Source organism: Teleopsis dalmanni, chromosome 2, assembly GCF_002237135.1.
Source record: "Teleopsis dalmanni isolate 2A chromosome 2, ASM223713v2, whole genome shotgun sequence".
NCBI classification, from domain to species: domain Eukaryota; kingdom Metazoa; phylum Arthropoda; class Insecta; order Diptera; family Diopsidae; genus Teleopsis; species Teleopsis dalmanni.
The window spans coordinates 57589392-57610784 of record NC_051847.1 but is presented as its reverse complement, the minus strand read 5'-3'; the positions used below and the strand labels follow the sequence as shown (position 1 = coordinate 57610784).

Here is a 21393-nt window from a genome sequence, read left to right as displayed (position 1 = left end):
ATCATCATCGCCATTATCATCACAATTACTACATCATCGGTTTTAAAATTGATCTTCAAACAATATGAAAACATTATAAATACTGTATTATAAATATTATGTCTAATAAGAGTTTGTTGGTATTATTAAAAAAATTTGCTTCAGGCTGAGATTAGATAAACCTAGTACATATGCATAATATATATACATATATATATATTATATACATACATATATATATTATGTATATATATATATATTCATTCATATACTAGATTTCAGTCTGAAGCGAATGTTTTAAAAATATCATCAAACAAACGCGTTCAGTATTTATAATCTTCGCTCTAACGGGTGGAGTTAACATATATACATAATATATATACATATATATATTATATACATACATATATATATTATGTATATATATATATTCATTCATATACTAGATTTCAGTCTGAAGCGAATGTTTTAAAAATATCATCAAACAAACGCGTTCAGTATTTATAATCATCGCTCTAACGGGTGGAGTTAACATATATACATAATATATATACATATATATATTATATGCATACATATATATATTATGTATATATATATATTCATTCCTATACTAGATTTCAGTCTGAAGCGAATGTTTTAAAAATATTATCAAACAAATGCTTTCAGTATTTATAATCTTTGCTCTAACGGGTGGAGTTAACAGTGTTGTGAAAATATAAACAACAACTATCTCTTCCATTTAAAATTATATGAAATTGATGAATTATAAGAATAAAATTAATTTTTTATACTATTTAAATATTATAAATAAAAATTAACACATTTTTATTAAGAAATATTTAATAAATTAATTTTTTACAAATATTTTAATTATTTGCGAAATATCTAATAAAAGCGTAACTACAAAAAATGTATGTTACTTTTTTTCACAGTGCAACACTGTTAAGCTAACAAATTTTTACTTGTTTTCATTTCATTTCTTCGTGACGCTGCGTATGTGCTTTTCGCTTTAAGTTTACTAAAATTAAGAACGCAAAAACTTAAAAAAAAATTTAAATAGAAAAAACGCAAAAAAAAATTTTAAAAAAATAACAACAAATTATCACAAGAATATCAAAAACGGTTTTCTAATTAACCGCTTTGGGTGGTTAAATTTCGGAAGTGCAAGAAGTGAAATCAAACGTTAGAAGGGAGCTGAGCGAACAACATATTTAATTACGTCAACAAATTTATAAAAATGAATTTTTTTATGCTTAAACGATTGTAAAATATTTTAATCAGTACATCGTAATAAAAGTTTTATTGTATTTAAAAATTTATTGTTGGTATTTTATTGTTGTATTTTAGTTGGCAAATCGATTGCCTCGTTTTCTACGCATTTTTTAATACAAGTTTCTCGTTTGTTATTTTTTAATATAAATTTTAAATGTATTTACTTAACGATTTTATGAAAATTCAAATTTAAAGCAAAACGGCATTCTTAAATTAAAAACCATATAAGTAGTAAAAATAAATGCATCGCGGAGAAAATGTGCACGGAAGTTGTATCTCGAAAAGATTTGCACGAATTGTTATACCTTTTCGAAAAAAAGTCATTCGAAGCGACAGTATGCTTTGAAGATGGCAACGTGGTAAGTTTTTGAACCCTTAATGTTTTATATTTTACTTCTATTTCATGCGGCATTGCATAAATTTAGGCGCAGCATGTGCTTTTCGTTTTCCATTGATACTGTTTGAATAGCGTGTAGTGTGTTTTAAGGCGTATGCTCCATCCATGCAAACACGTTTTGCATAGCCGGTGTTGTTAGAAATACTCGTGATCTTTCGTCAGTATTCGTGCCTTAATAGGTCTCGTGTTAATATTAAAACGTGTTTACTTTTAGGGCAGCAGTTATATTTGCAGCCCCATTTTATTTTGTATTTGTTAAGCAAATTCAATAATAACTGTTTTTTTTATTGAAAAGCCTTAAACATTAATTATAAAGAAATGAGTTATTTTATACATGATATGTGATATACGGTATATATGTTTCATTCCATTCGAATATTAAATGAAATTGCGTACTGTTTTTTTTTCTTTTTCGTTATTTTAATAAATCATCATCTGTTATAAAATAAAAATTCTTTTTTTAAAATGACCGCCCGAGTCGGAGGTAAAGCTTTAAAAATTAAGAGAAAAATGAAGAGTAGTGCACGAGGCGATATTTTCGAAGCAGACATAATGCTTTTTTTACATTAGTTGATTGGAGACAAAAGAATTTATACGTTACTCCTTCATTTTCTAAAAACTGGTGTAAAATATCATATCTTCACTTCTCCAGACCTCGCTTCACGGTAATTGGGTTTTTAGTAAAACAGCTAAAACACACATGCATAGGTATTTCAATTTTGTAATAACTATTCCAGTTCTAAAAGCTTATAAATTGTCATATATTTAAAAATGTTCGAACCGACATTTTGTTTTAAACGGTATTAATTCAAATTTTTTTAAAGGTGCTCTTTGGATGCTTGTTTAACGAATGAAAAAAAAAATAACGAACATATCTGGGTTAATTTCTAAATTTAACTGTTAAAAATGTTTAAGCAATCCATTTTTAATTTTTTTTTTATTAATTTAAATTTATATATTTAAAATATAATTAATGTTTATTTTTTTACACGATTGAATCATTTGTTATTTTGCGCTTAGATTTCGATTTTCTTGAGGTATACAAATATTGCTTTATGATGGCATTATCTATCATGAACATATTATTCTATATTGATATTCTTTCAATCTACTGAATTTAAATATTCAAAAATCCATTTATGCTTAGATTTTTGTTTGCCTGAGGTATATATATATTGCTTCATAATGGCATGATAGATACATAGACACATTATTCTGGATTATACATCGATTGATCACAAAGTTTAGTATTTAGACTGCTAGTTAATATCTGTGTTAAATTTCTTTATAATATTTCATAGTTAATTATAATGAGTATCTATCTATGTAAATAAAATTTGATCAATAAAATATTATATAAAAGATATTGAAAGGGTTAGAAACTATGTCTCCACGTCACTGCATACTTTGAGGATTATTGTGACATGTCATTCTTGTATACTTACATACATATATATAATTATTCATATTATCTTATTCTTCTTACAATATTTGACGATTAATATTCTTAGATTTCCCCGGCTTACCACTATACATTAAGACCGAAAAGTTTTCGGAAATTCTCATTTAAAATTCGCGCGCTGTATATTTTTCGATATTTTAAGTTTATGTAGTTTGGCAGCACTTCCTTAATTACTATTCCAAAAATGAGCGCGATCTGTCAGACAGTTCGTTTACGGCAGCTGTTGAAACCAGTTCACCTCAGTAGTGCGTTGCGAAAAAAACAATGGAAAAAAATATTGGACAAAGAGTTTGCATCAAATTTTGTGTTTCGAACGAAATTTCGTGTGCAGAATCGTTGCGAATGCTACAAAAGGCTTATGGGGAATCAGTTTTATCGAAAACTCAAGTTTATGAGTGGTACAAAGCCTTTCAGGACGGTCGTACGACCGTCGAAGACATTTCGCAACGCACTACTGAGGGGAACTGGTTTCAACAGCTGCCGTAAACGAACTGTCTGACAGATCGCGCTCATTTTTGGCATAGTAATTAAGGACAGTGCTGCCAAACTACATAAACTTAAAATATCGAAAAATATACAGCGCGCGAATTTTAAATGAGAATTTCCGAAAACTTTTCAGTCTTAATGTATATGTTTATTTATATAGTGAAACGTAGAATGAAGAAACTATAAAATATTCGGATATATAGCTTTCAGATATATTATTTCTTACTTTTTTAGTGCTAATATATTTTAATAGTACATGTATAATTGCGTGCCATGTTCACTTATTACGTATTCTGGTTTAATAAACTTAATGTAATTAAGTTCTGGAAGTTTTTACATATCTCTAACCGATTTGCAATAATTTTTATGAACATTTAAAGGCAATAGTATATACTTTTTCTAAAATACGGGCTATATACCTAATTTAAAAGACTTTACTTATCCTTTAACTCCTCTTTTAAAAAAAGTTTGAATTTTTTGCAGAACTACTTTTTTTCTTATGCAAAAATAGGCGGGAAATAAAAAAAAACAACAAAAAAACAACGCAAATAGACCACATGTGTGGTCTATTATATCATATATAATAAAAATTAATTTTTTTCAAATATACCATAATTCACCTTAAACAATTTATTTTTTGTTTAAAAATAAACAAATATAATAACAATTTGACTACATTGTTTAAACGCCGATAGTAGAAAAGGGGGGAAGCATGTCAAAATATTTTTTAATGATAAGAACTTTGCTTACGTCAATTGTATTTAGATTTGCATACTGACGTTCCTAGAACTCTATTGAATATTCAGTATTTTATTATAAAAAAATGCAACAGGTGCATCGAATAACATTCACACTTCCCTCCCTTATCACATTTGTTTCTCTGCAAATATAGTTACGTGTCTACAACTTTAGGTGTTTGTGAAGAGGTTATTTTAAATGCTTTTGCTTTTGCTGATAAAGTATAAATAAATAAAATAAAAAGTTGCAAAAATATTGAGTTAAATACTATAAACTATAACATAGATAATATAATAATAATATGGAAAAAAAATAATATATACGTACCAATTAATTAAAAACAGTATATATATTCCCTTCCTATTCCTTAATATTATATCTATCTTAATTTTCAAATTATTACATTATGTTGAGGTGCCTGCGTGAGTCACTATATATCTCTAGAAACAATCGTAAAAACTATTATTCGATCATCAATGCCAGCCAGAATTGCATTTATAACTATAATCATATAATATAGTAAGTAAAGATATGCAATAACAAACGACAGGATTACGGCAGGTTCGGAGACCTTTCCCTTACTTAAAGTTTAAACTAAAGCAGCAAGTCCTGATACCAAACATGGATGCCTTGAAGTAATCTCTCATTGCCTCTGAAATTCAAAGATTCGTTTATTCACAATAAGATTAGCCTCGGACAATACCATTGTGTTTACTCAATAAACGAGATTGTAGATAGAGGGTGCAATACCAACAATACCATTGTGTTTACTCAATAAACGTAGATTGTAGATAGAGGGTGCAATAGGTTTCATAGAGCTGTAATACCATACTGCTGAAACCGTCACAGATTACACTAACAAAAAAACTACATATGTCATCTAGTGGTAACTAGTGATTATACAATGGTTATCAAAATGATATGAAAGTTGAAAGCATTAAAAAATATATTAGGTACACAGCTCTTAAGTACTGTTAATACTTACCAAATTGCAAAGTTAAAGTCGTTAAATCATTTTGTCAGCAGTGACTGGACATCAAAATAATTTACTCTAATCAATATAATCAAAATTCGGACTATATTAATTAATTAATTAATTACAAAAGTAGTAAGAGATTATATAAATATTATAAGTTTAAAAGTAAGAGAGATCAAGTGATTATATATATGTAGACTATAAGTTTAAGTAAATTAAACATTAACATAACGGATGAAAGTACAACAAGATATGACCAACTGTGATAGCTGTGACTAGTCAATAAAATCAAAATTCGTAAGGAGTTATCTATATAAGAGACTATATAAGTTGAAGTAAATTAAACACTAACTTAATGAATGAAAGTACAAGATATGACCAACAACGGGTAATAACTAATAGACGCCTCCAGTTGGTAGTTTTCATGTAAAGATTTTTAATTTTAAATCCTGATATCTCTAAAACTAAACTATATTGAAAAATTTATTTAAAATAGCTGTCTTTATTATGATCCGTAGTAACATAGCTATTTCCAGGAAATCTGAATCTTGCCAATTAGATCCACAAAAGATGATGTTTTGATGATTTTGCGGTAATGTACTATTTAAAGGGATTAAAATTGGAAACTTTACTGGAAAAGTGTATCTAGTAGAAATAGATTGGCTACAATACTTTACAAATCTCTGATTTTGTGTTCTGCCATAATAATCTCCAAATCTTACGAATAACCCTCGTAGTTCTCTCAAATTAACACCACCGGTACTTTATCAAGAATAAGTAGATGAAATAATTCTTTTGTAATAATTAATGTCTGTATAAATCCAACCCATAAACAAGGTCTTAGATATTATAAAGCACAAAATTTTAAAAAAATTTTTTTAAATTTAATAAATTTTAAAATTAATTTAAAAATTCGTTGTCAGTTTGATATTTTGACACCAATATTTTTTCTTAAATTATGAAATCTCTAAACGCGCAAAAAGTATTTTTTATTTATTTTTTCTCTTCAATCTATTTTTAAATCAATCAACAAGTGTGCGTTTTAAAATTTATATACACAAATTTTTATTCAAATTTTTAATTTTATTTATATTATTTAAAATTTTTTGTGGTAAATAGGTACTCTCTTTGTATTTCAGAAAGTGTTATTTAATGTAAAAAAAAAACGTACTGTGGCAGTTCAAAAAAAGAAAACAAGTATCTTTTTGCGCTCTTACAGTTCATTATGCCCTGAGTTTAAGCTAGTATAGGTTCCTGGCAAAAAATAAATTGTTTACTTTAGCTATACTTTTGAAAGATTTACAAACAAAAAAGCTATGCAATGCATGATGAGTAAATATAATTAATTATTTATAAATTCATTATATATATGAAATTGGTTGGTTGTGCTAACGAGTGAGATTCCTGAACGAAGACCAGGTACCAGTATTCAGAACCTCTTTTCAAATAGGAGATAACTACTTTTAATAGATATTCGGGAACTTTTATTATAACCATTTTTAATAATTGCAAGCATTTTTAATAATCGAATTTTCTCTGCAACGATAGATCAACAGGTATCATTCTACACTAACATACATAACCCTGTCAAATCTTCATCTATTCATAAGTAAATCCTTCCAAAGCAAATTATAGTATGAAATTAAATAAATAATTTAATTAGGAAAAATCAAGTTTTTGTTAGCATTACTAATGTTATTAAAGCCTCCCAACTATCTACAGAGAATCCTAGGGTGAATATGCCACTATTGGTACCCTTAATAACTTCTGAAATAAAATGTATTATATGATTCGTTACGTTAATGTGGTGAAATGTAAAGTTATATATTATTTTATTCTAGAAATTACTGGATTATTTATATTTATGTTTATTTTTTTATATATTTATATTAATTATAGTTGTATTTATTTATTTTAATTCGTAATCAATAAATTAAAATGTAACTAAATATACATGAATCTAGATACCAGGACGATTAACTCTTTAATTTAATTTATAATTTAATCAATAAATTGACAAATTGAATATACGAGCCTAGCTACCGGAACTATCAGCTCTTTAACTTATTCTTATCTGAGTGATAAAAGTTTATTGCACTTGCATAACTGTATATTTGTATTCCTGATAAACAGTATTGCGTAAGATGTATAATATTGGTTAATGTAAAATATCTATCGTATAATTTGTTTTTATATATTATGTACCATCTGAATTTTTGAGTCATTTGATTGGATCAGTGTTATTACAAAGAGAGTATAAAATTTTTATTTTTGAACAGTTTTGTAATATGTAAGTTATTGATTTATCGATAGAGCTAAAGAAATATAATAAAGCTTTATTCTTTCCAGCAAAGTAAGTAATGCTGTGCGAAGATATAGTCGTAGTACATAAAATATTGTCGATTCCAATCTTTTAATGCATCTTGTCCATAATTGTTTTGGTATTATGCGCATTGAACCTCTTACTTAAAAAAAAGTTCTTCGTTGGATCTTAGGTCTTCTAAGAGTTGGCAACGACTACCACGTTTAAATGAACCACCTGCTCTACGCGCTATATCACAGACTTGTTCATTCCACAATAATGAATGCTGATACTACAACAAAAAAGGTATTTGACGCAATAGTTATAGAAAGAAGGCGTAGAGGTAGACCATGTATTCGGCGAAGTGGATCAAATTAAGGTAGCACTAACCGCACTTAAAGTATGAGACTAAAGAAGGCACGCACGCAACAGAGGATTTGGAAAGGAGTGCTACGTCAGTTCTAAACACGGTAACGGGTTGTTATGAGCAATTATGTAATATATACTTAATAGAAAACCTCTATGTTGATCAAATTAAGGTAGCACTAACCGCACTTAAAGTATGAGACTAAAGAAGGCACGCACGCAACAGAGGATTTGGAAAGGAGTGCTACGTCAGTTCTAAACACGGTAACGGGTTGTTATGAGCAATTATGTAATATATACTTAATAGAAAACCTCTATGTTGAGTTGTAAATTTAAAATTAGGCATTTAAAATAGTTATGAATGATCGAATGCGATCAATTTATTCTCTCAGCGATCTCATGAGTTGTGATTCGCCAGTTTGTATCAATTTTTACGTTTATTATGTTTTTAACTGGAATTTTAGAACGTGATACATCTTTAACAATAGACTTAAGAAATTTAAGACATATTTGCTTCTATACCACCTGACTATTTTTATATATCTTTTAGGGTGGTGCGTTTGGTGAAAATCCGGTAACGGGTTGTTATGACCAATTATGGATTAGTTACTTATTAATTAGAAACCTATATGTGGAACTTTGAGATTAAAGCAACCTAAGCGTTTCACGAGTTTTTATCCACTAGTTTGTGTCAATCATTACCTTTACTGTGTCTTCAATAGCTTGACCTGGACTTCTAGAACATCATGCATCTCCAGCATTAAAACTGTCGGTTGGAAATTTAAGAGTTATTTGTTTCTATTACAACCTACTATTTTGATTTATCTCTTAGTATATTAATCATATCATTTTTAAAGTTCTAAAGATTAGGCGCATTGGTAGCCCCAACTGGTACATATTCTATATTCATCCTCAGTCAAAGTTCTGAATATTACTTTAGTTCACATCCATTGTCTGTTTCTCTTTAAACTCTAACAACTTCTAAAATGTATACTTTATTCTCTTATATTTATTAACAATTTTAATAAAATAAAAAAAAAAAAATTTTTTTTTTATATATAATATGTAGACTTACCGCAGATATTAGATACAATGACCTTCAGGCCACCAAACTAACCAAACATAATGCAATCATTCTTCCGAATAGCAAGAAATGCTTAATCGCAACGGTCTACTGAGCGATTGTGTGTTCCTTTCCATTGCGTTTAAACCGGTTTTTGATGTGTTGACTTCTGCAAGTTTACTAAAATCCGTGAGCTTTGCATATCTTTAAGTGCACACGGCAGCGGCGGTGGCGGCGGCGGCAACGTCTTCGCAACTTCATTCACTGCAGTGCGACCTCTTTTTCTCTCGCTTTAAATTGTGCCTTCAAAGCTTGCCAAGCTGATATTTAGCCGGTAATCAGCTGCATTAACATTAAATTCAGACAGACAAAAACTCAAAAAGACAGAAAATTAAAGAAAGTCTTGTGCTTCGCAAATACGGGTATTTGTTCATAAATTAAATTATTTGATTTTTTTTTTTTTGTATTTTCATATCACAAATTATCGCTGCAGCGACGAATGTGCTGCAGTGCATTATTTCGTTTAGTGTGCAACTCGAATGCGACTTTCTGTTTGCCCAGCAATTGAAAAGTCTTCAAAATCCGGGTTTATACATAACATTTAAACTATAAAAGTTATAGTTTTTAGGTCAACTTTAAGTTAAAGCAAAAAAAAAATGGTTAAAATGGTTAAATGTTTTTATATCTGGCTGCAACTTTGTAAAGAAGAATTCAAGCACAAAAATGTACAAAATAAAAAAAACATTTGAAGTGTTTTCTCATTGAACCAGCAGCGACTCAAATAGTGTAGCTAAGCATTAAAGAAACGAGTGCAGTGCATTCATTAATTTTCTAGGTTGTCTGTCTGTTGCAATCAAACCGAAAACTATTTTTTTACGCCAACGAATTTTAGTTGCTCACAAGCGAGCAAGCAGACCAAGCAAAATAAATCAGTTACGCGAACATCGAACGGGCCTTTGTTGTTTTTTCGACAGACTATCGTTCAGCCAAATGAACAGGCGCACAGAACTGACTGTGTGGAAAACTATATGGCAACACAATATATTGGCTATTGGCTTTGATGTTGTTGTTGTTTCCTTTTCGCTTGTGTAAACGAAATTGTAATGCATTCCGTCACTTCAGGTTACTTGGCATGCCTTCGTGTACACACACATACCATATGTGTACGGTCGTTTCTGCATTTTTGTTTGTGTTTTTTTTTGTTTTTGTTGTTTTGTAATAATTCTGTTATTACAACAATGGCAACAAAACAGATCGTATATTTACGAAGTTGCCTTTTTTTATTTGTTTCGTTGTTTTTTTTTTTTTGTTCTTGTTTTTGATATGTGCCGAGTGTGGTTGCGTGTTCATGTTGTTATTGTGACGTTTTGCCCTATCCATGACGTATGAAAATATTGTTGTTTTGGCACGGCATGGCGTGGCACTACGATGGCATTCCTCTTTCACATAACTTGTTAATGCATTCTTTTGTATTATCTTTATTTCTGTTTTGTGCTCTTTTTGTTATTTACAAGTTGTTGTTATTGAAAACTTGTTTTCATTTATATTTTATACAGAAGCATAAGATTAGTTTTCGCATATTTGCTGCTGGTTTTTAGCTTTTATTTGTGTGTATGTGTAAAGCAGCTAATCATACACACATATATGTGTGTGTAGTTCTTTGCAGTAAATGTGCTTATCAAAAGTTCTGGCAGAAGAAACTTGTCGTTTTTAGTTTTTTGTTTACAAATACTTATCAACGCAAAGTGTATAATAATATTAAAAAAAATCAAAAATAAAAAGAATTAGATACATACATATGTGCCTTTAAATTTGTTTTCTTTTTTGGTGCTATTTTCGCGTCAAGAACCTCGCAATCATACATACTATCATCCCTTTCTCTTCTTTAAAATACCGGTTTTCTAGTGGAACTTGGCCCAGTAGTTTAGCATAAATATTGCTATTTTTATGGTTTGTTTTTGGTTTCTCTTTTTGTTTGTGTGTATGTGTGTTTATGTTGAGTGTTTTGACCTCTGAATTTATTTTTTGCTTATGTTGTTATTATTTTTAGTTTCTTCTGTTTTTTAGAAAATAATTTTCTCTCATTTGTATTATCGTGTAACAATTAATGTTTTCGTTTTGTTGAAATGACCTTGATATTTTTATTTGTTTTTGTTTTTATTTTTACTTTACTATTTGTTACAAGTTTTATTATTTTTAATAAAAATTTCTAACTGTTTGCACATGAAACTTTGTAAAGAAAATATAAAAAAATTGTGTCTAATATTTACACTAAGAACTATAAATAATAAATAAATTTATATTTTTTACGTTAACTTTATAAAAACTTAAATAAATATTTGTATATGTGTGTATGTATGTATGTACATAAGGCTGACCCTAAGTTTTATTGGGAAAATTTTTCCTTTCTGATCAATATGGTTATATCATTTTCTAGTGCTCTAGTGGTACGGAGAGAGAGATGTAGAAAAAATATTGAAATGAAGGTAGGTGTGTACTACAACCCCCTTGAAAGTAGAAAACTTATATAGAGATTCATTCTACCTTACAACAACAAACTACACAAATTTTGAATATTATTTAATTTTAAACTATACATTATAAATTCTATAATGTGATTTCGATGTATGTACATTGTGACCGAAAAGTTTCCGGAAAATTTTAAATAAAACGCAAAATTCTTAATCTTCATCAATATTTATTTTATCTCCTTCAAAGTATGCTCCTTAGAAGCGATACACAATGCCAACGTTTCTTCCAATTATTCAAAACATTTATAGGCGCTTTCCGGTATGGCTTTGAGTTCCCTCTGCGAATTCTGTTTTACGTCTTCTATGGATTCAAAACGCGTTCCTCTGAGTGGTAATTTGAGGTTGGGAAACAGGAAAAAGTCACACGGTGCAAGATCAGGTGAATACGGTGGCTGTTCGATGGTATTTATTGAATGTTTGGCCTTAAAATCGTTGATAATGTTGAACAAATTGAGGTGAATCGGAACAAGCCGGGCGTTGACACGTCGCATACACAAATTGTCCACCAAAATCAAACGAGCCATCTCACGACCGATGCCTAGCTCTCGTGCTATCTCTCTAACACTCACATGAGGATTTTTGAACACGATTTCCTTTGCCTTTTCAATGTTTTCGTCGGTGGTAGAGGTCGAAGGTCGTCCAGAACGCGGCATGTCTTCGACGGTCGTACGACAGTCCTGAAAGGCTTTGTACCACTCATAAACTTGAGTTTTCGATAAAACTGATTCCCCATAAGCCTTTTGTAGCATTCGCAACGATTCTGCACACGAAATTTCGTTCGAAAAACAAAATTTGATGCAAACTCTTTGTTCAATATTTTTTTCCATTGTTTTTTTCGCAACGCACTACTGAGGTGAACTGGTTTCAACAGCTGCCGTAAACGAACTGTCTGACAGATCGCGCTCATTTTTGGCATAGTAATTAAGGACAGTGCTGCCAAACTACATAAACTTAAAATATCGAAAAATATACAGCGCGCGAATTTTAAATGAGAATTTCCGAAAGCTTTTCGGTCACAATGTATATAAAATATTCTTTGTAAATAGACTAAATTTGTAACTTTGTTAAAATAAAAATATGTCCTAATAATAATAATAATTAAATTATGTATATATCGATTTCATATACTATAAGCATTATAAAGTATATACTGCATTTAAACAATTGTCAGTTAGTAAACAATTTATGTCGAGAAAATACCTTTATCGTGGTATTTATGTATGCTCAACTACGTGTTTGATAGAAAAGTGTATTTTAACCGAACGATAACGCTATAAGTGTGACACTCTAAGCAAATACCAGGGTACCTAGTTCGTCCATCCTCTGTTAGGTTAGATTATACCGGCGATCCCTAGTGGATCCATTTAGGCCTATTGGCCCATTGTGTTACCGTATATGTAAAACACTATTTAGTGTCGGGTCTTGCAGTTGATCAAGATCGTCAAGAAATGGAGCTTCCAAAAGTAGATCAGAGATACTTTTATCGTCTTCCACAAAGCTGCGACAGGTTTGATTTAAAGGGAGACCCTATCTTCTACCCTGATTTCCTATTCTACAGTGACCTGTAAGTACACCTACCAAAAGACCGATATCTCTATACCGGGTTTCTCAATGAGAATTTTGGATTTTCTTTTATCGGAACGTGGCCTGATTGCATACAAATGCCTACATATCGTTAAGTCTTCCCATCTTTTATTGAAAATTTCAGCACAGAAAGAACTCAGTAGCAGTTTTCATTTTAATAAAGAAGAAATTATATTCACACATATACCTTCCATTGGTACCGGCGGAATTTATTTCAATAGGGCATTTATCGGCGCATTATCTTGATACAAATATTTAGAACAACCACATAAAATAACTAAGAACTATGGTTCAGATCAAAGTCAGACAGTCACAAAGAATGGGACTAGCAGTTTCAATTAAGTCAACATTCCTTTTTTTACATAAACATATTTTGTTAAGATGGTTATAGAGCTACACTCCAAACTGGAAGCTAATGCCCGACTTATATCTATATCTAAAACGCTCATTTAATTTAAACGAGCTGATATATTGGTAAAAAAAAATCCCGATACTTCAAAATTCCGCTATTTAAAAAAGAATCACATCATATCAAATTTTTGTAACAATCGAGGGTAATTTAATCGTCTGAAAAAAGGAATAACTCTGCGCTTTAAACCTTGGCTCTTTTAAAACTAGTTCATATATGGTAAAAACTGATTATTTCTTATATGAAAAACCTGCGTTGCTTCGAAGGAATTTTTTAAATTAGAATTCAAACCAATTTATTAATCTTACTTTTTTATCTTGTAAGCAAATGTGTAAAATTTTAAAGTGTCTTTGAGTTATATTGCCAAATATATATATATATATATATATATATATGTATATTCCTCCAAGTTAAAAGGTTGTGTGCTTTATATCGGTGAGAAATTCACTATTTAATATAGATAACATTTATTTTGGATTGTGGTTCAAAATAAGGACATTATATGAGATTTTTTTAACAACAACAATTAGGTAAATGGTTTTTAAGCAAAAGATGGTTTAAAGAGAGGAACAGCTCTGGGTTTTTAACTAGAGCTCTCAGGAATTTAGATGACATATACGTATAAACCACTACGAAAAACCAGAGTTACTTCGAAAGAGTTTTTCGATTTAGTTGAATTAAATAATTACACTTTTTTTTCTCTTATAAGCAAAGATGTAAAATTTTAAGGTGTGGATGAGTTCTGTTGCCAAATACTTCAATCTTGTTTATTATGACAGAACAGGCACGCTTAATTGGGCATGACACCATTAACTTACTTCCTATCATTTTTGCAGTTAATCATTTTGGAAATAAAATTTAATTTGCTTTCTTATGTTCAAAATAAGATTTTTTAATTATAAACTTGTTTCATTTTAAGTGAAGTATGATAAATTTTAATATGCATAATTTCCGGTTTTATTCAGATATTCGTTTCTCATACTTTTATCTTCACACAACGATTTTGATGTATGGAAGTTTGTGTTTATGTGGCTGAGTCTACACTTAATTGCTTTTAAATGTTGCAGTTTTGCATTTCAAAGTCAACAACATTTCATTGACCTCAATGAGAAGTATCGACGTCGACTGAGGCAAAACCGCAAATAGAAACAATATTATTTCATATTTAGATACGAGACCCATAATCAATAGTTTTTATAACTACAAAGTGCAACGCCTCGAGAGTTTATTATAAGTTATCAGTATAATCAGACCTAAACCAATAGACTTTGCTCCCTTCTTTATTCCATATTTTTAAAGATAGAATGCAGTAGTAACTTTTTTCAACGTCGTTAGGTTCAAATAACCAAGAAATTTATTTATGATATATGTATATATATGTAGCTTCATATATCATAGAATGTAAAGCAATATTGTTATCATGTGAGTATTGTAGATTGTCTACCAGCATTATGTCATTAATTATCTATAAAAAGTAAATGATACAATATATTTGTTAAAAATTTTACTGCAGTGAAATTAAACATTTTATACTCAATATGAAATATCTGTTAGACGTAAGGCTTACATTGGAATAGTAACCAATGCACAATTAAAGTCAAAAGTTCCAATTTTGTTTACTTATGATTTTCTTCATATTAAACGATCGATAGGTAACGCCAATTGTCGGTTCACTAGAAGTAGAACAAATTGGTGATGATGTCCATGCAATAACATATATGATAACATATATATCAAAGTATCTACCGATTTTAACAAAAAATTAATTAAAGAGGTTTTTTCGAACAGTAGTGAAATAGTGAAATATTTTATTTTTTATATTATTTTAATTAATTGAATTTTTGGCTGACCATACAGCTGTTTCGAGTATTGCCAAATACCCATCATCAGTGGTCTTGGAAATAATTCTTGTATTTAATTAATCATAAATAATTATTTTTGAGACTGCAAGTACCAGGAATCGAATTCGGGTCCTGCCAAATGTGAAGCTCAGAATCAGCGCACCTTAACCAACTGATCCAAAGTCGTACTTGACTTTTTTGTTCGCATATTTTTCTGGAATTTTGTTTCTATTACTATGAAAGTTTTTATTAACATAATTAATTTTAATAAAGTATATATTGGCCATTATTAGTTATGACCTTTTGCCATTTTTCGGACAAATTCCGTGGGTTTAGAACTTCTACAGTTAATCTGCATGAAACTTGGCCAAGTGATTTAGAGCGGTTCTTCAGTATGTTATTACATTACCATTAACAGAGTTTTGCAAAACCCGTAACAAATGACAGTCAAACTTGTTGGAAATCATCAAAGTTGTGAATGGTGTGGCATTGTCATAATAAAACACAACTCCATTTCTGTTGACCAATCGCATTTTTTTGATTGTTACAGTGGTCAAGTTGCAAGCAGTAGAGAATAAACAATTCCCTAGACAGTAAATAATCCTACCAAACATTCAACATAACCTTGTTTGCTGTTAATCCAGACTTTGAAGTGTTGTTGATTCGCTTCAAAAATAGTTCTAGTTTGTTGCGCTTCAGAAACGCTTCGTATATGGGAGTTCGGTCATTCAAATACCATTGCGCTAATTCATATCTTATTCAAGAATCCAACGCCTTTGCGTAGAGTGCTCTTTTTAAATAATTCCAATATGTCATGTGGTAAGTATATAGTGCCTCCAATTTTCCTGACAGCTAATATGTCAGTGATGTTTCACTAGTGTTAAAATTTTATCACTTTTTTAATGAGAAAAAACTGCAGGAACTTCTAATATTACCCAATACAAATGGTTTTGAGTAGCAAATAACCTATAACTAATGTTTTTAATTTGCTGTTTTTAGGAATAGATTTAATCATGTCCACCATTGAGATGGTGAAATTTTTTATAATCTATCAATAAATATCTTTCAATAAATATTATTGTTTGCGATTTACAATTGTTCCTATTAATAAAAAATTAATAAAAAAATTTAATATTTTTAATCAAATCTTCAATTAGTAATAATATATCCTATAATAAATATTACTAATTTATTGAATTGGTTTTTAATTTTAGGAATTTGAAATCTCAAAAAAAGCTGAACAACTTTTTAAACTTGATTATAGTCTATTTGAAATTGAAAACCCAAATGGCCTGCTTTCTTCGCGGTATCCAGTTCGAATATTAATACCAGAATATGAACATGGATACATGACGTCTACTCTCACTGCCAACGCAAATGCTTTTACGAACTGTTCCTGCAATGGATCAACAACAACTACGACATCACCTACAAAACCGACAACATCAACAACGACGACTTCATCTCTCAGTAATGGTCTGACTAGTAATAATAGCAATTGTTTAGATTCAGTAGATGGCGAAATTGGAGATAGCAGTATACATACATTTGTTACTTTCGCAAATCCATTGGAACAATCCCAGCAACATCAGTGCAACTCACACACACATACCAATTCACATCCTAACCCGCACACACAGGCTCAAAAGACAATTTACGAAGATCTATATGATGTTAACAAGATCCGCGAACTAGTCACCATGGCTAAGTATGCACGTTGCCGACAACGTTTCTCCGTTCCTGTTATTATGTATCGCGGTAAATATATATGTCGTTCGGCAACGATATCCGTCGTGCAAGAGACGTATGGAAGAAAAGTGGTGGACTATGCTTATGATTGCCTGAGTGGCTCAAATAACACCGAACGGCCTAGTTTAGATGATGAAAATAATGATCCTACCGAAGAATCACTTATCAATCAAATCAACGTACAAATGCCTTTCAGTTATGATGAGGTTATAAAAAGTGATATACAATTGCTAAATGCATTAAAAGTATCTACAATAGTGGACCTAATGGTTGAAAAGCGTAAAGTTAAATACTTTGTAACGTAAGTAGAACTTAAATAAAAAATCCTCTTTTATTTTAATTATGTATTATTTATATATTCAACAGTGTTTCATCTTCAGAAAAGGCTGATCCTTGTCATTATGAGAACTTTAATTTACTCTCATTGCCATATCCAGGTTGTGAGTTTTTCAAAAACTTTCGCGATAATAATTACGTTGCTAAAAATCTATATTATGATTGGAATCAATCATTTAACGATGCCTCTATTAGTGTACCTAAATTGGGTCCAACAGCAGATCTTGATATCTGTTGGCATGAATATAAGCAATGGGATTTGATAGAAATAACACAAAATTACCTTAAAGCTATATTAAAATATATACAAGAGGAAAACTCTGGATTGCTTATACACTGTATCAGTGGTTGGGATCGTACACCGCTTTTTATTTCGTTAGTTCGGTTATCATTATGGGCCGATGGTCTCATACATCAGTCACTAAATCCTACACAAATTACTTATTTCACATTAGCTTACGACTGGTTTATGTTTGGACATCAACTGCCTGATCGACTTAAACGTGGTGAAGATATTATGTTTTTCTGCTTTCATGTGCTCAAACATATAACGGAAGAGGACTTCAGCATTATCGAACATAGGTTATTAAAGGCGACATTAATTTATATTTTAATTATTTAAAATTTTTTCGTTTTAGAAAACGTACTAAGACATCTAGCAGTAGTGGAAGCAGTAGCGTTATTGTTATAAAGCAAGATTGTGATGATGAACAGCTTAGAGAGTAAGTTCAACATCTTAGTTTGTTTCAGTTACATTCAAATAATAACTTAATAATTAAATTGTTTTATTTTATTTGGAACAGTATAAATTTTGACCAAGATAGTAATGATAGCCTCTCAAATGGTTCCAACTGTGATATGCAAATGAATGATAACTTTTTCATGACAGCTTCACCACCAAGTAATACAAGTAATACAACATCCCCTAACCCGCTCACAAATCGATCACCAAATCCGAAACGGTAACAATTGTTAAATAAATTTAATTTTATTTTATAAATTTATATTAAGAAATCAAATGAAATATTGGTATTAATTTATTTGCTATATTTATTATCTATAAAAAGTATTAAAAATAACTTAGGCCAATAGGCCTAAGTGGATCCACCATGGATCGCCGGTATAATCTAACGGAATCCATTAATGCACAGGTTTCATTTTTTATTTACAATAATGAGCTTTTTTCTGTATTTTAAACAAAACTAAATATGTAATTATGTATTTAGTTTTAAAATGATATTTCCAAACCTGTTAAGTTATATACAATAATACAATAAGCTATTAGGCTTAAGTTGATCATTATGATCACAGCTATAACTTAAACATATTCTTAAATTCAGGCTAGCAATAATTACTACAAATTTTCATTGTATTTATTATTATAAATAGAGGACATTGCGTCGCGACCTTAATGTCAATGTACCTCATTCATTGCGTTACAATATTCTAATTTTAAAATTCTTTCCAATTCTAGTTCCAAAACTAGTCCAATAACAGTTCCTGGTTCTAATACAATGAGACAACGTCAAGAGTCGACATCTTCAAATGGTAGTTGGCAAGTGGTGACTGAGACTGGGTCCATTGATTCATCTATGAATGGCAGTTTTATGCAAATGGCTTCACGGGAAAATAGTGGCTGTAATTCGACAACTGGCTGTGGTCAAGGTGCCACACCCGGCAATTGCAATAGTAATGGTTCAGGATGCAATGGTACAGCAGGTACTGCATCTGCCAACAGTCCATCTTCACCGAGTACACAGTAAGTGCAATTATATTTTTAAAATATTTAAATAAATTATTTTAAAAAATAAATTATATATTTATAGGCGGAGACAACGTTTAAATAGAGTACGCGCTATTTTTATACAATCTTATGGAAAAACAATTGGCCTTAAATTTAAAGAGGGTTCATCTATGACTTTAGCTACATTTATTGGCTCGTTAGCCGATCAATTATTTTAATTAGGGAAATTCAACGCCTACAAGTATGCTAAACCCAATGCACACTTAAAACAAACAAATGAAACACATACACAAACAGACGTGCATATAAACCAAACATACAAATCCATCGCAATGTACAATTAGTTTAAATATTGTTGTGTTTGTTATTTGTACTTTTTTGTAATTTGTTGATAATTATTATAATTAAAATGAGAAAATCGTACTAATAATTAAGAACTAGTATAGTGTAAACTCAGTTAAGCAATGCATTTTATTGCTTTTTGCATAAAGTGAAATGAAACAATAATTTTATTAAGTGCTAAGTTTTGCAATAAATGTATTCCTAATAAAAATGAAAATTGTCTATTTGTTTAGTATGTGATGTAATTGTAATAAATTTTAATAGAAGAGCATTTTTTTAAAGTAAAATCTAAAATCTAAAGGATATGTTTTTTAAAATTAACTTCAGATAATTAAATTCATTGATATTTTATTTAAAGAAAAAATAAAAGCACACTTAATGCTGCCTGAGACCATTAAAACTTTTTTATATTTTGTTTTTAGTTTCATATAACATAAAGATAAAAATAGTTAATATTATTTTCGATTATGTAAAAGTTGATAGAACTAAGATTGATTGACAAAATAAAAGAATATGAAAAATTATAAATCTCTCACTTTTACTATTAAGATGGCCATCAAAGTGATTTTGAATGAATTTTATTGTAATTATTATTAATATTACAATATTATTAATTATTATAGTAATAAATAATAATTAATTAATTATTATTAACTACTACAATTGCAATTAAAGAAAGCTGCCATGCTAACCTACTCTACCATTTCAACCGAGTGAATCTGACTGATGTGATAGAATATTGTCTCTAGCTGAAAGAGGATGAAACATCTGATCACATTGTTTGTTATTGCCTTATTGAGTTTATAACAGCAGATTGGTATTCAAGTAGAAATTCTTGTTCACACTGCAATCAGAAAGTTTTGAGAAAACACTTGACACTCAATTGAAAGATGGAATACTTTTTGTTTAGTTAGGACCTTTTGTAGCACAATATAACCTTTAAAGATGCCCCTGAAAACATAGAGATTTATTCCTATTTCTGTTGCTAAATATTCTTCTTCTTTATTTGCCAATTCCATTTCGAATATGGGTGCTCATATAACATAAAACTATATTGCTTAAATTAACCTTTGATAAGGTTTGTAGGTTGGAGTGGCGACCTTGTATCCCAAATAGCCCACTTGAGCTCAAATGATGACCCATTGTGGTACCACAGGAATGACGTTGGTATGTACATAGATTTAGATCAGTATACATTCAACGCCGAACGAAGGTAACAACTCCCCCATTAGGTAAAGGAAAACCAACCTGACAATTCTATAAACTTGGCTAGGTCCCTAACATTACAGGATGACAGCTCAGTCAGATCGGTGAGAAAAGGGGATCCGAAGATTTTTAATCTTCTTCTAGCTAAGGAAGGACACTGACACATGAGATGGAGCACGGTTTCCTCAAATGATGGCCCATTGTGGTACCACAGGAATGACGTTGGTATGTACATAGATTTAGATCAGTATACATTCAACGCCGAACGAAGGTAACAACTCCCCCATTAGGTAAAGGAAAACCAACCTGACAATTCTATAAACTTGGCTAGGTCCCTAACATTACAGGATGACAGCTCAGTCAGATCGGTGAGAAAAGGGGATCCGAAGATTTTTAATCTTCTTCTAGCTAAGGAAGGACACTGACACATGAGATGGAGCACGGTTTCCTCCTCATCCTCAGAACCACAACCTCGACAAATATAATTAAAGGGAAGACCCAGTCTCATAGCATGCCTTCCTACTAAACAGTGTCCCGTCAGCACAGATACCGTGGTGCTGAGCAGGTTCTGTCTTAGTTGAAGTAGCTGACTAGTTCTTTTCTTGTC

At 30.3% G+C, this 21393-nt stretch overlaps 1 protein-coding gene across 1 annotated transcript; it reads left to right on the top strand.

The window, feature by feature from the left end:
* The first annotated feature begins 1425 nt into the window (after positions 1-1425).
* LOC119679430 (myotubularin-related protein 14-like) lies at positions 1426-19834 on the top strand. The gene is made up of 7 exons (XM_038091779.1): positions 1426-1613; positions 16624-17459; positions 17525-18076; positions 18133-18216; positions 18298-18456; positions 18969-19253; positions 19321-19834. The coding sequence occupies exons 1-7, from the start codon at positions 1512-1514 to the stop codon at positions 19454-19456; spliced, it is 2154 nt and encodes a 717-aa protein (XP_037947707.1). The 5' UTR covers positions 1426-1511; the 3' UTR covers positions 19457-19834.
* The last annotated feature ends 1559 nt before the right edge of the window (positions 19835-21393 follow it).